The sequence below is a fragment of the Olea europaea genome, unplaced genomic scaffold (genome assembly GCF_002742605.1).
Source record: "Olea europaea var. sylvestris unplaced genomic scaffold, O_europaea_v1 scaffold753, whole genome shotgun sequence".
Classification (NCBI taxonomy): Eukaryota; Viridiplantae; Streptophyta; class Magnoliopsida; order Lamiales; family Oleaceae; genus Olea; species Olea europaea.
Genome location: NW_019265938.1, coordinates 108,364 through 123,824, shown reverse-complemented (window position 1 = coordinate 123,824; position 15,461 = coordinate 108,364). Strand labels below are relative to the sequence as shown.

Below are 15,461 nucleotides of genomic sequence, written 5' to 3'. Positions count from 1 at the left end.
GATGATGTGTACTTGTACTTAATGCAGGTTAACACAACTGTCTTTGTTACTTGCCTATGAGTACTGAGTACGATGTTTGAAGCACATGTGTGACTTTTTGCAATGTGTCTGATTTTAAACATATCTGTTCTGGCTAATTTTGATGCTATATATATCCAATTACACTCATCACGTGAACATTTCACGAGATATTCTTTCTTATCTGACCGAACAACCACGTACTCAAACATGTTTTGGATTGCATAAAACGACAAGCTCAATTTCATTATTTCTTTGTTACGAAAAACTATTTATTCCTACCTCCCTAGCATCTGCTACCGCCACAATTGGGACCTCATGCTCAAACTTGTCACTAGATGGATCCACTATTGCTCTACATATATTTGACGACATATTTATTAATGAAAACCCATGTTCGTTCGATTGAACATCAACTGATAGCGCAATAGGCTGTTTTTTGATATCTGTAGTTGTGACCTCAATGTGAATTGGATATTTGGCAGGATCATGATTCATATCTTTCAAAACCATGTAAGACAAGACATTATCGTCACTTTTGATTGTTATTGGAGGCATATTACTATTCAAGACATACTTCATTGTCACAGCAACTTTTGCAGGGTTGAAGCTAAACTATTTCATAATTGTGTTGACAAGCCTCAAATACCCGCAACTACGATCAATTAACACCAGTGACATTTGTGATTCATTCAACAAACATACGTGAATTAACCCCATTTCTACAAAATGAGCAAAAACATGATTAGTCAAACATCCAATTATAGTTACACCTAATTACATATGAGTCAAAATTATGTTAAATGATCAAAAGTCACAACAAACATATGTCGAATCTCAAGTATCATTGTCACATATTGAATACATACAAGTCACATATTTTTATTTTCCAGATTTTTTTACGAGAGGTCACAGGTCATTGCATATTTATTACAGGTCATTGCGTATTGGTCACATGCCGTTGAAGAGTGACCACAAGTCTTTGTATATTGGTCACAGTTAATTGCATGTCGGTCACAATTCTGTTAAATGATCACAGGTCACAACAAACGCATGTCGTATCTTGAATATCATGATCACATATTGAATACACGCAGGTCACATGTGCGTATTAAATCACAATTACATGCAATAATTAGTCACGGTAATTAAGTGTAGATTTGCCGCATATGATTAAATTCAAACAAGAGCATTAATATCACATGACACAGATGCAGTATATCACACGTTACACATTCCGAGACACAAACACTCATGCGTACTGTCTGCATGAGGTCACATCTTATGAATAGCTGATCACATGTTTTTCATAACGGTCACAACAGTTTCGAACAGCAATGTGTGATATTCACGATCACAGTTCCGTCAAAAATCACATTTTCATCAATCGAAACTTATTTAGCATGAATAAATGACAAATTATAATAAATAAATCATAATTACATACCTGATGAATGTAATTACACACTTGTTGAATGTAATTAGTGACTGTTCGAGGGACCGTGTTTTAATCCGAGGTAATGCGACCCAAGGACTACAATTTGTGACTAGAATTCGATTTTACTGTCACTTTCGCGAGAGTCGATGGTAATTTGGATGTATTTTCAGATCTTCTGGCCACTAAAATCAGTTTGAAAGATGATTTCTTCTTTTTTTGGAGAATCTTGCTAGGTACAGTATCTCACACTAATTGTGCTGGATTGTTTTTCATTTTTAATTAAATTAATATTTGTATTAATTTTTAGGCTAATATATGATTGGTGAAATATGATACTTATTTTCTTATTTTTGAAATGCCCTATACTTAATCTTTTGTATATGAAATTTTCCTTTTTAAAAAAAAAAAATGGTCAAAGGCCATATTGAAAAGATGGTCGGGTCCACTAATTCCTCATCTTAGGGCCCTTATGATCAAATGTTAAAGGAACAATATAAAAAAAGTAAGGAGAAAGAGTTTGACTATTAAAATTTCTTTAAAAGTTCAACAAGCTTTTGTCCACTTCCATTAAAAATGTAAGATAGAGGTGGCAACTTTCAATGCCATTTCACTAAGAGGAAGCAAAAGAGGATTTAATCATTCTATACTCCTATAAAGAATGTTGCCCATTGAAGTTCACATCATGACACAATTAGATACAACGAAGCAATCATCGAAAATAAAAATCACCACAAAAAATACACTGATATTTGATTATTCTTTTAACTTGACCGTGAGGGTGTATTAAAAGTCATGCACGACTAGGGGGGACAAATGGGCCGAGCGGCTCGTCAGCTCGCGAAAATGGAGCTCGTGGACTGCTCGGGCTCGTAAAAACACGAGCCCGAGCGAGCCGAGCGGGCCAGTTCGGTGGGCGAGCCGTGCGGGCTCGGCTCGCACAAAAAACGAGCTGCTCGCGACGAGTTTGGAAATGAACCACGAGCCCAAGCTCGTGGGCTCGTGTTAAATGTGTCACTTTATCAAACGGTCACTATATATATATATATATCAATATTTCTTTTCTTCTTCTATAAATAGTGGCATTTAGCCACAAATTTTTTTACAATTCTCTCTTAGCTCTCAATTATCTTTCTCTCAACTTTCTTGTATTGTGTTGATAACTTGCAATTTTTATATACAATTTATACAATATCCAATTCTCATTTCTCACTATATTTATTGAAATTTCATCCAATTTTAATTTCTCACTACATTTATACAATTATTCTTCTACTAGTTATTACTTATTACAACTAAACAAATGGACCCACGCTCATTTGTCGAAAACTTGTTCGGTGTGGGAGAAAACGAATCGCCTATGACACCGCAAAGTTAATTTCAGAATCAATTTGAAGGTCTAAATGACGTACCCCTACCTGAAAATATTCCAGATTTGGATCTTCATCATCATGTAAGCAGCAATCCAAATTATCCAATTAATTTGGATGATGTTGACGTTCTCGAAGCGGAATACGATCAGGAAGAAGATGCTGAATTAAACATTCCTGATGCGAGGAGAAAGCGAAAGGAAAAAAACAAGCAAAATATTGGGATCACTTTAAGTTGATTTCAACGGGAAAAATTGTTAATGGAGTCCAAGAATCCAAAACAGTATATAAATACTGCCAACAAAGATTGGCATAACAAAGAGGAATTTGTACCACCCATCTCAACCGTCATTACAAAGTATGTGTGGCCAAACACGGACTTATTCCAGGCTGTTAAACACAATTGCAATTTGGTAGTCCAGACGCCGGTGGTTCTACTGCACCCCTATCCACATGGGTGTATTCAGAGGAGAAAGCTCGAACCAGAATGGTGAAGCTTGTTGCTAGTGCTGAGTTGCCTTTGGCATTAATTGACAACCAACACTAGGTGTCGTATGTGAAAGAATATCTGCAGCCAAGGTACGTTGGGGTAAGTCGAAACACTCTTCGTTCCAATACAATACAATATTTTACTTCAACAAAATAACAATTAATTATGGATTTACAAAAATATGGGGGTGTCATATCTTTAACTTCAAATATATGGGAAGTGATTAATAAAAGAGCATATATAGCTGCAATTGCACATTATATAGACCCATTTTGGTGCATGCATAAAAAAATTATTGCTTTAAAATTATTGAGCTTTCTCACAACGCTAATAATATATTTAATATTATTATTAGTATTGTTAGAGAATATCATTGCGAAAGTAAAATTCGTTCATTTATTTTCGATAATGTTAGTGTTAATAAAGTAGTTGCAGAAAAATTGCATAAAGTACTACAACCTGATTTTGGTGGGTATTTGTTTCATATTCGTTGTGTATGTCATATTTTGAATTTAATTGTCCAAAATGGTTTAAAATATATAAAAGATGAATTTCAAAATATTATGAACGCACTAATATATATCACAATCTCTCCAAATAGAAAACAAGCATTTGCGGATTAATGTGCCGAAATAGGAGTGCAAAATGCTAAAACATTTGTTAGTGACATAGGTCATAGGTGAGACTCTACTTACTTGTTCTTAAAGTCATGTAAAGATTTTGAACATTTAATAACTGACTTTTATAATAATAGACATGTTAGAAGTGATGACGAGGGTATGTTGACCGAACGTGATTGGCATTTAGCTTTGAAAGTTAAAAAAAATTTGACATCTTTTTATGAAACCACTAAGATTTTATCGGGCGTTTACTATCCCACCTGCTGTATGGTACTTGAACGTCTTTATATAATTGCAAGAATATTTCATAAATACAGAAATGACCCTGATTTTAGTAAAATTATAATTGCTATGGAATAAAACTTTAGAAAATATTGGGAAGATTTCCCTATGTTATTTCCTTTAGCATGCGTGATGGACCCCTGATAAAAATTATCGGGAACTAAATATATAAATGATCAAATTTCAAACGCCTTAACATTATAATTGATCAAATTTCAAACGCCTTAACATTTGATACACCTATCACATATAGAAATTTAGAGCAAACATTATGTGAAATGTATGAATTATATGTGAACCGAATGGGTACCAATATTAGTCGGGTACCATCTGCACCTACTCCTTCCATTGAAATTGAAGAAGAAGATGCGGAAATATTTAATTTATTTCAAGGCATTAATTCGTATAGATTTGATTCATCTGCAATGTGTTCATCTACTACCACTACCATGTCATCACCATCTGTATCTCATTCTCATCATACATCTACGAGCTCAAGACATAATGCATTGTCTGCTGAATTAATTGATTATTGCAACCAGAATATGCCAACGAAAAAACAATTAAAAAAAGTCCAAACGAAGTAATTGAATTCTGGCGAAGGTATGAACGACGTTGGGCAGTTATATTTGCGATTGCAAAAGATCTGCTGACACCTCCGGTTAGCACTGTTGCTTTGGAGTCTGCTTTTAGTGCAGGTAAAAGAGTTTTGAGTGAGGTCAGGAGCCGACTAAAAGAAAATATTTTAGAAGCGTTAATGTGCGTTAAGGATTGGTAGGACGTTCATTTTCGACTACAAGATAAATATACCGAAATTGCATGTCGTCAAGTAAGTGATATTTGATTTAATTATATTGATGAAACTTTTCTTTTCTTATCGTTACTTTTAATTTTCTTTAAAAAATTGTACACGCTACAAAAAATTGTTCGTATATAATTTTTAACTCCGCCTACTGAAAATTTAAGTAGCCGGTCCCAAGCCTGGATAAAGGAGGAAGGTTTATATTTTATCTATTTTAAAAAGAAAAATAAAAAAAATAAAGCTTTCATTTTTATTTTTTCTATCTCTTTTAGTTAAAAAAAATTACTTTTTTATTTTTCAAATCACCTATTTGTTCCAAAAAAAAAAAATGAATAAATAAAAATTGAAAAAAGACGTCTACTAGCGAGCCGGGCTCGGCTCATGGCGAGCCCGAGCCGAGCTCGTGATTCCAGCCGGCTCAGCCCATTGACAACCCTATGCACGACACTGATGTCAAACTTATTTCTACAGCAAGATGATGTCCAAATTATCAAAACTAGTCTCTGAGCACCCATATTTATATTTTTTGTTTATTTGTCTGTGAAATGCCTTTTTTAAGTAAAAAGTAAAATAATAAATAAATAAATTATCAATTAGTATCTCACAATGTCAATTTTCAAACAAGACATATAATCAATAAAAAAAACCTCTATCTAGATTGATATTACAAGATTAGACTTGAGTGAGAAAAGAAATTACAATGTTCTATTGTCATAAAAATTTCAACACACACAATTCCCATTTAGGGTCTCAAAATCATAGCATAAGAATTTTATATTCCTTTGTTGACTGTTCCATTTAGGGTCTCAAAATCAATGTTCCTTTGTTGATATTACAAGATTAGACTTGAGTTGTTTAATGTTGAAAGAATTCTCTTGATTGGGAGAAGTCAGGTTGTGGGCCTTTTGTAGACAATGTCTTTTCAAAGTAATTTAAGTTTGTCTTTGCTCAAAAAAAAATAAAATAATAATAATAAATAATTAATTAATTAATTAAAATAAAAATTATAATAAAATGATATAAATTAAAGAAAGATGACAAGGGTTTCGCCAATTTAGCCGTTGGCAAGTAAGTGAGTGCAGGGTGGCAAAAAGAGAGCCTTTTTACTATTCTCCTAATTCTCATTTCCTACAACCTTTAAAACCTCAATCCAACAATCTTTTTATTCTCACTCTCACTCTTTTCCTGCCTCTTAAATCTAACCAAACTCGTATCTTAATCAAACTACTTATTTCTTAATTGCCTTTTCTTTCTTTCTATCAAAAAAAGTAGCTGACTTTTCACGTCAAAGCATTAGGCTGTTTTGCATTTCTTTATCTTTTCATTCCCGTCGTCTGCAATAATGGATGCTTTGTCTCTGAATTCCATCTCTGTAGCATCAAAATGGGTTGTAAAAGCGACCGATAGAAAAATACAATTATGGAAGAATAAGCAGAAACTAGTGTATTGCCACCAAGGTGGTGGTGGTCCTCATGCAATAAAATCAAGTGGTATGTCTTCTGTTTTGATTGAAAAATCAACGGTGATTAGCACAGATCATGGAAGGGGCATAATGGAATCTGGCAATGTAGTTTCAACCCCAAATGAGAATACCCAGGCTACAGCAGATATTGAAGTCAAGGATTTGGCAACATATGGCTGCGGTTCATCTACTCTGGTGGACAGGCATGATGATGGCATTGGCATTGTTAATTTTCTTAGAGGAAAATCTCTTCTCATTACTGGAGCAACTGGTTTCTTAGGAAAAGGCAAGTCACTTTCTTCATTTTCCAGTTATTATTATTATTTTTTCTTCCGCCTGCTTTTAAAAATAGCTTTTAAGCACATCTAAACATCTTCGTTCTTCATTTATGTTGACGAATAAATTTCAGTTCTTATTGAGAAGATACTACGGACAGCACCTGATGTTCGTAAGATATTTGTTTTGATCAAGGAAAAAAACAATGAAGCTGCAATGGAGAGATTGAAAAATGAAGTACGAATTTTATCTTTGGTCGAATAATGATTAAATATTTCGAGCTTATAATATCGATTATTAATATTATTGTATTATATATATAGATCATCAATGCAGAACTTTTCAAGTGTCTGAAAGAAACCTATGGAAAATCTTATCAACCTTTCATGTTGAGCAAGTTGGTCCCTGTTTTTGGAAATGTCTCTGAAATTAATCTTGGACTTGATGGACATATGGCTGATATGATGGGAAAAGAGGTTGACATAATCATAAATTCAGCAGCTAATACAACTTTTGATGAAAGGTTAATGAAAAATTTCAATTATAAGCAGAATCATAAACAAAAATGTGAAAATATGTAATTCACATTGACCTAATTGTGTTTCAGGTATGATGTTGCCCTTGATATTAACACTGGCGGACCTACCCGGCTCATGAACTTTGCAAAACAGTGCGACAAACTTAAACTCTTCATACAAGTATCCACAGGCAAGTTAACGTGTATATATGTTTTGTTTGTACGTATGCAGGTATGATTCTTGTCAAAAACATGAATTGTCTGAGAAATCACATTCTTGTTGATTGACTAACATTTTGGAGAAGTTTTGTTTTGTTGCATGCAGCATATGTCAATGGACAACGACAGGGGCGAGTGATGGAGAAGCCTTTCTGCTTCGGAGATAGTATAGCAATGGAGAGTCGTTTAGGAAACCAACAAAGATCCCTTTCTACGTTGCAAGTTGAGGATGAAATCAATTTAGTTTTGGAATCAAAACAGGGTTTCGAAGAAAATGTGCTCATCCAGGGAATGAAAGAACTTGGCCTAGAGAGGTAAGCAAGTATTCGAATTTGACTTGTTGCAAAGGTAGTCCAAGTTATACTAAATATGCACACAAACCAGTCCACTATGAATTTTTTCTATTTATTGTTCCATTATTTCTCATCAGAATTTTAGTAAATCCTATTTTCTATCCAAGTGACTGTATTTTCAATGTGTGACTTTTATCAGGGCAAACAAATTCGGGTGGCAAGATACCTATGTATTTACAAAGGCTATGGGAGAAATGATGATTGATAGTACAAGAGGCGACATACCAGTAGTTATAATTAGACCAAGTGTTATCGAGAGCACATACAAAGAGCCATTCCCAGGATGGATGGAAGGAAACAGGTAATTTCATGTATAAATCTTGTCAAAAATACCCTAAAAGAACAATATGAATTGAGACGATGAACTTTTATATTAAGAAGAGTCTTTCCTCCTCAGGATGATGGATCCAATTATTCTCTACTATGGAAAGGGGCAACTTACAGGATTTCTGGTAGATCCCAATGGAGTCATTGATGTAGTAAGTAGCTCGACTCTACTTCATAAACTGGTGATCTTTAGTCACCTCATCATCTGGTCTCTCACTTGGAACTCCCGAGAATTTCTATGGAAAACAATACTTGAAAGAAAGTAAATTCTACGCCTTCAATTAAGAAGCAAACCTCTTATTGTAAGGTCTCAAATTATAACAAGAAGAGTGCATTTATTTTATGGAACATATCTAACAAATGGCTTGCTTTAGGTTCCAGCTGATATGGTGGTCAATGCGACATTGGCAGCCATGGCAAAGCATGGGGCAGCTGGAAAATCTGAGAGCAATATCTATCAAATTGCTTCTTCTGTTGAGAACCCATTAGTTTTCAAAGACCTGGCCAGATTGCTCTACGAACACTTCAACTCCTCGCCCTTCACCGACTCAACAGGGACACGAATTCGAGTCCCAGAAATGAAGCTTTTCAGCTCTATGGAAGATTTTTCATCTCACCTTTGGAGGGAGGCACTTAAACGAAGCGGGCTAGGAGCTTTGACCAACCTTGATGGAAAGTTGTCCCAGAAGCTCGAAAGTATCTGCAGGAAATCAGTGGAACAAGCAAAATACTTAGCTAATATTTATGAACCATACACTTTCTACGGTGGAAGGTACGATTAAGATTTTGCACTTTTCTTTACCTTCTTTTTATTCCTTAATCTTGTCAAGCATTGTCCAGTTCAGCATACCTAATATATCAATAACGTATATAAATATACTGCCAGGTTTGACAATAGCAACACAAAAAGACTGATGGGATACATGTCCAAGGAGGAAAGCCATCAGTTCGGGTTTGATGTTGAGAGCATAGATTGGCAAGATTACATCTCTAATGTCCACATTCCAGGATTAAGGAGGCATGTGACAAAGGGTAGATGATTGCTAAACTATAATGGCTTCTGCTGAAAGAATTTCTGCAGCCAACTGTAAAAGAACTACTTGGTTCCACCCCCCCACCCCCCCTCCTTCCTAACTACTGTAATTTCCTATTAAGATTAGATAAAAAGAAGACTTGCGTATCTATCCCCAATGTATTATCATTTCAATGTACGTCTATGATGAATCCTAACCGCCTGAGTTTCCACGGTTCTACGTGGAACTTCGAGTAAAGTTAGGCAGCATGCTTGTCTTGAACTTCATTGACTCAGTCGACATTATGATCAAATGCAAAGCTAATAAATGTAAATTCTTTCCTCAAACCTTGCTGCTCAATATAATGGAGGACTCGAAAAGATAGAAAAAATTTGCTCGTCTGCCAAGACTTCCATATTAGTAGTAACAGAACTGCAGAGTTAACTTTCTTAATTTATAATCACATATTATTCCTCAAAATTAGGAAATTGTTCAAAACAGTAAACCTACAAAAACGGCATATCTTCAGACACAGAAAAACAGAAAAAAAAAAAAATATTGTCAAACAGAAAGGATATTCTATTAGAGAGAGAGAGAGAGAAGAAAAAACACCTACATGCTAAGCATCATAGGCCCAGATGAGAGAATAGGGAAGGAACAAGATCACTGTAGGACTGAGAACACCCAGCATACCGAAAGAGCCTTGTGCTTGTGGCAATGTCAAATGAGGTCTGCTCGGAGAAAAGGAACAATAGCAACACAAGGAAACTGATGGGATTCGTTCATGTCAAAGGCGGATTGCAAAACTAATGTGGCTTCTGCTGAAAGAATTGTGGTTAATTTCTTCAGCCAACAGTAAATGAACTGCTTCCTTTTTATATCTTCCTAACTGCTGTAATTTCCTTTAAGATTAAACAAAAAGAAGTCTCGAGCATCAGAAGAACGCCTAGAGGGAGCGTCCTTGCTCACGAGCAGAGGGGGGGCGTGCTACGAGCTTCTGGTGGACCAAGTTGTGATAAAACAACGTATTCGTAGTGCAAGATGCTGGGTGGCATGGAAACACCGGTAATTAATATCTACAAATTCATAATCGCTTGAGTTTCCTTGGTTCTACATTTAACTTTGATAAGACTTAAGCTCCATGATTGTCTTATAACTTCATGAATTCAGTTGCAAAGGTAATCAATGTTATGTTCAAACAACAGCAGAATAATCATTAACTGAAATCAGATGTGCCACAACAAAAAGCATTCCTTTTTAAGAACTTCTCAACCGCTGTATTTATCTGCCAAGTCTACCATGTTACAGAAGCAGAATTGCAGAAGTGATTATCTTCATTTATGGTCGCGTATTATACATCAAAGTTCAGTAAGGATTCTAAACAAGAGACCTACAGATATAGCAGCAATATTTTCTATATAATACTGTCCAACAAAGAAACCCCCCACCTCGCACTCAAAAAAAAAAAAAAAAAAAAAAAAAAGACAAAAAATTGCCAAAGAAAAATGAGGTTTCCTTCATGCAAATGATACATGCCAAGCATCACAGGCCTAGGTGAGAGAATAGAGAAGGAACAAGATCTACAACAGACCAGGCAAGACCAGCATACTGAAGGAGCCTTATGCTGGTGTCAACGTCATATGAGGTCTGCTTCGAGAAAAATAACAATTTTTGGACATAGCTGGGTTGCTTAAGATCCGACCTTTTATCAGTACCATTTAATGCTGGTATGTAGCTAGTCGATCTTACAGGGATTCCCAAAGTGTAAGCGAGAATGGGAAGAATCCATTTGGCCAGAGCCTTGCTACAGAACTTCACGAGAAGTATTGTTGGGATTCCCACAAGAATTCTACCCACAAAAGCATGAAGCCCAAGATGAGATGTCAGTATGCGCGGAACATTTTCATGGTGAAACTGGTGATATGTTTGCTGTATCCCAATTACCTGGACAAAATTATTTCAAGTCATGAAATTCGCATATCTGAGTCACGGTGAGAGAAGAATGAATAGAAAGTGCAAATTATACATTGACATAACTGGATGTCCATTCATTTTTGACACCATTTTGCTAAAAAATTCAATGTTAATGCATGAACCAAAACAAAAGGCGAAGTACATAATAGTTCTCCTTCCACTGGCAACATTATTCCTGCTAATGCAAATGACTAACTTGAAAATTGAAAACACGTTCAAAATAAGAGCTGCAAAAGTATGCTTACAATTCCCAAGGCAACACCATTGAAGGCAGTGTGATACTCATAACTTGGAGTTGGAAGCTCTGGCGTAGGGTAAGCAAAGAGTAACAAGAAGCTAAGCGTAGCCCAGAATGACGCAACTGCAACAAAAGGATATGAAGACATAAAACACACATCAAAATGCTTAAAGATTAGAATCAATAAAGGCAAAGCATACGAAGTACCGAAGGACACACTCCAACTAATAAAACTACTAATGAATCTTTGGTACTTTAATGCTCTTAAATGCATTTACTGATGCTGACATTAGAGCACATTCAATTCGTAGGCTAACATTTGCTAACATCACAAATTTAGACAGTTTGGCCAATCATTATTATTCTATGATGTCTGGAACTAAGCAGGGTTGAATAATCAGCACAAATATAAGAATATTATTCAATAGGCATACAATACGACATTAAAGGAAGATTTACAGACTGCAAGACTAGTCCCATTGCTGCTACCGGTAAATTTTTTAAACTCTTTTGGAGAAATATAAGTACACACTTTCATTGGAAGGTTAAGAAGAAATATAAGTACACACTTTCATTTGAAGGTTAAGTAGATACAACATAGATAAATAGAGAGATAATAATATACGTCACTAGTGCATGTTCAACTTGGAAATGCATATGTAAGAAGTGTGATGTTGCTTGACAGCCGGCAGAAGTGTTGCGTCAAATTAGACAAGATAACAAGAAGTCTTCATCTAACAGTTATACCAAAGAACTGGCCAATTATTTTTAGCAGAATGAGAAAACATTGGTCTTGTAGGAGATATTTAAGAGAAATTATAAGTGCTTGTTTGGTAGTGCTTTCAAGTGCTTATTAGTTGTTGGTTCTATGGAATGTAAAGATAAATATGTGGGCAGCAAGTTATGGGTCCTAAGAAAAATGTGGATATAGAGGATGTTTGACCAGCTTAAATTATAATTTAAGCAATGCCAAGCATATGATACATATGATAAGTTTTTATTGAGCTAATATTGAATTGGTTTTTGACTGGCTTAAAATTAAAATTTACGCATTTAACTCTTTAGCATATCAAGTTCTGCCAACAGGTAATTATGCATTTATCAAGTTGGTAAAACTTTGTTTACTTTATCACAAATCATTACTTTGCTAATATCAGACATTACCAATGTTAACACTTAAGATTATATTCAAAAAATATTATGGTTTTATCAATTAAAGCCACTCTGTAGCTTTTCTCGAGTATTCACAAGCACTAGTGGCATGACATTAATTATGATAACGACAGCAAAATTTGCCACTCAAGGATGAAATACTGCACAGGTCAGCATCCCTACCGTTTTGTCCCGAAACTATGAAATCATCTATGTACGTATCAACACAAAGCCACAATGTCAGGATCCCCAATCCAAGAGCTAGACCACCAATAATGTCGATCAAGCTGTGCATCCCCAGGTAAATCCTTCCTACAAGAAAACAAAGTTTCAAAATGGGTGAAAAAGTTAATTTTTAAAAGAATAAAAGAAAAGTAAAAACATAAAGAGTAAGGTGAAACTTACCTACGCCAATAAGACCAACAACCAAACAAACCAGGGCAAACCCCATTAATTCTGTGCTGACATCTTCGCTTCCAGTGTATGACAGGATGTAGTGTAACATGTACCTGGTTGCCCAAAAAGAAGCTTAAGATTTAAGTTTAAATGAATCATTGAAAAGCTAATGTGTGATAAAGAATATCCTAGTATATATGGGTTCTGATTTCTAAATCACTAATTTGCTTAAATTGAACATAGTAATAGCATTTTAAAACTTAGAACCATGTATTGGAACATAAAGGCATGCATTTTTTGCATGTACAACGACATTAATCACACGAAAAATGTAATCGTACCATATTTCTGCATTTATGGCCATTGTACAAGTAGTTCATATACACCCTCGTAATGTATTGAGAATAAGTTTGTGGTTTTCATAAAAGTATTTCGTGTACACCCTCAAGAAGGCACGACTTAAAGCCACTGTGTCCAATGTGCATCAGAATCTTGTATGCCTTACAATTGTGTAGCTAGTTACATTGAAGTTCAACAAGAAACACAAAAAGCTACAAGAATCAAATATGAGAGGATCTCCATACCCTGATAAGCAGACAGTATTAAGAGTATGTGAAGAAGGTAATCCGTATTCCATTGCATTATCTTCCTCATCTTTGGTGGCTGTTACTCTCCTAACAGGTGGCGAACTTGGTCTGGGTGCTGATACCACATCCTAAAAACATGGTCCAAACAAAATTGGAGAATAGGATTGAAATAATTGATGCGGAATTATGCAAGGTAATATATAATTATACATGTGATGATCAAAATAGGGAAAAGAGAGTACCTTTATACAATTTCCCATATAATCACAAAAGGAGATTAAAAGAGTCATCTGCCTAGCCAATTTGCAATGCCCACTCTACAATATAAAACCAAGAAAACAACATTAATGATTATTTCCCTCAATAAATGTAAATCTGGTAGAGGGTGATAGAGAACAAACCCAGAAGAGCAAAGGAAGAAAGGCAGTGTAGAAAGGCACAGAAACTACACAAGACAGTACAGAAAATAATGCATCCAAAAAACTATGCTCGTATTTCTGCAGGACCCAACAAAGTTAGATCAAGATCATTCCAAAAGCCCCATAAAAATCCAATCTTTCAATACATATTCTTCAGATTAACAAAGCCCTCAAATACAAACCTGGATCTTGAGAACAATGGAAGTACCAGACATTACATAGCGAGAAACCAATGGCTGTGTAAGAGATCTGAGTTTCTGGGTCACATTGAGAATTGAAGAAAACACAATCCATGTTGCTATTCCACCAAGAAAAATTAATTGCCAGCCCGGTATGCTTTCCATTCTAAATTCTTGTTCTTCTTTATGATTTTTCTCTTATTTTCCCTCTCTCTGTTTTTCTGTTCCTGTGTATCTGAGAAAGAGGGACGTTGAACAAGAAGATGATACCTGAAACACTTCCAAAAATCCAAATATTGAATTGTGGAAAACTATGAATTGGACTTGGAGGACTCTTGCTCTCCAGATGGAAACAGAGAGGATTTTCTTGATTTTCTTGATTTTCTCTCTTTATTTTAGTTTATTGTTTCTGCATATGACAATTTTCCAATTGTGAGGTTCTTAGGTGTGGGGTTAAATAAATTAAATTATGAAGAATCTTCGTTGGAGTGGATTTATAGCTGATATGGAAAACTCCACGCACGCGTATCTTATTTGACCAGAAAAAAATGTACGGTTTTACAGAAATGAGTAAAAAATAATTGAAAGACTATCGAGCATAACAAGGAGAAACATAAAAGTCCTACTTCCTAGGTTTGATGACGATTTTTTCGAGAAATAAAAATTGTAAATAGTAACTTCTTAAAAAATATATAGTTAAAAAATGAAAAAAATAGATTTATTTATAAAATATTTTATTGTATAAATGTGTAATTAAAAATGAGTATGAGAATTAAAGTATTTTATTTTAAAGGGATACAAATATGAGTTTATTGTTTATCCAATATTTTCGTCTCAATATTTGGAATCGACTATTTTATATATTTATTTTTTCATTTTGTTACTTCTATGACCTTCTATTAGCATTAAAGTACTTTTAAAAATGAAAATAAAAACTTTAACTTGTTCGTTGGCAACTCCAACATGGAGCTCCGTGTAAAGTATATGAGGAAATTTGTAAATGGATTTTGCAACATGGCATGTTATATACTAGTTTTTGTTTGATTTAAATAGAAACAAGATTTTTAGTAAATTTGTATAAAAGTCAGAGAAATAGTGGCCACAAAATTGATCGAAGTTGAAAATTTATAAACTGTGAGATTTGAGAAACAAATGAATTTTTAAAAATGAAGATGAAATAGGTTCTTTTTTTTCGTTCTTTTTCTAATACTAGTTTTTTACCCGTGCAATGCATGGGTTGTGCTATTTTGAAAGTCATTTTAGCGTACCTATGACAATAGGAATAAGAAAATTGCAATTTGCCAACATTTAATAAATGGTGTTAAGACTTAC

At 34.7% G+C, this 15,461-nt stretch overlaps 2 protein-coding genes across 2 annotated transcripts; one reads left to right on the top strand and one right to left on the bottom strand.

The window, feature by feature from the left end:
• Positions 1–6,179: 6,179 nt before the first annotated feature.
• Positions 6,180–9,611, top strand: LOC111391113 (fatty acyl-CoA reductase 2). Its single transcript, XM_023016265.1, has 9 exons — positions 6,180–6,765; positions 6,889–6,992; positions 7,079–7,278; positions 7,363–7,463; positions 7,598–7,805; positions 7,984–8,145; positions 8,242–8,323; positions 8,546–8,943; positions 9,058–9,611. Exons 1-9 carry the CDS (start codon positions 6,360–6,362, stop codon positions 9,209–9,211), a joined length of 1,815 nt encoding a protein of 604 aa, XP_022872033.1. The 5' UTR covers positions 6,180–6,359; the 3' UTR covers positions 9,212–9,611.
• A 964-nt stretch (positions 9,612–10,575) lies between these two features.
• Positions 10,576–14,510, bottom strand: LOC111391093 (lipid phosphate phosphatase delta-like). Its single transcript, XM_023016236.1, has 8 exons — positions 14,133–14,510; positions 13,933–14,028; positions 13,774–13,848; positions 13,529–13,659; positions 12,954–13,057; positions 12,732–12,860; positions 11,404–11,519; positions 10,576–11,128 (listed from the first exon to the last, which is right to left on the bottom strand). Exons 1-8 carry the CDS (start codon positions 14,292–14,294, stop codon positions 10,727–10,729), a joined length of 1,215 nt encoding a protein of 404 aa, XP_022872004.1. The 5' UTR covers positions 14,295–14,510; the 3' UTR covers positions 10,576–10,726.
• Positions 14,511–15,461: the final 951 nt, after the last annotated feature.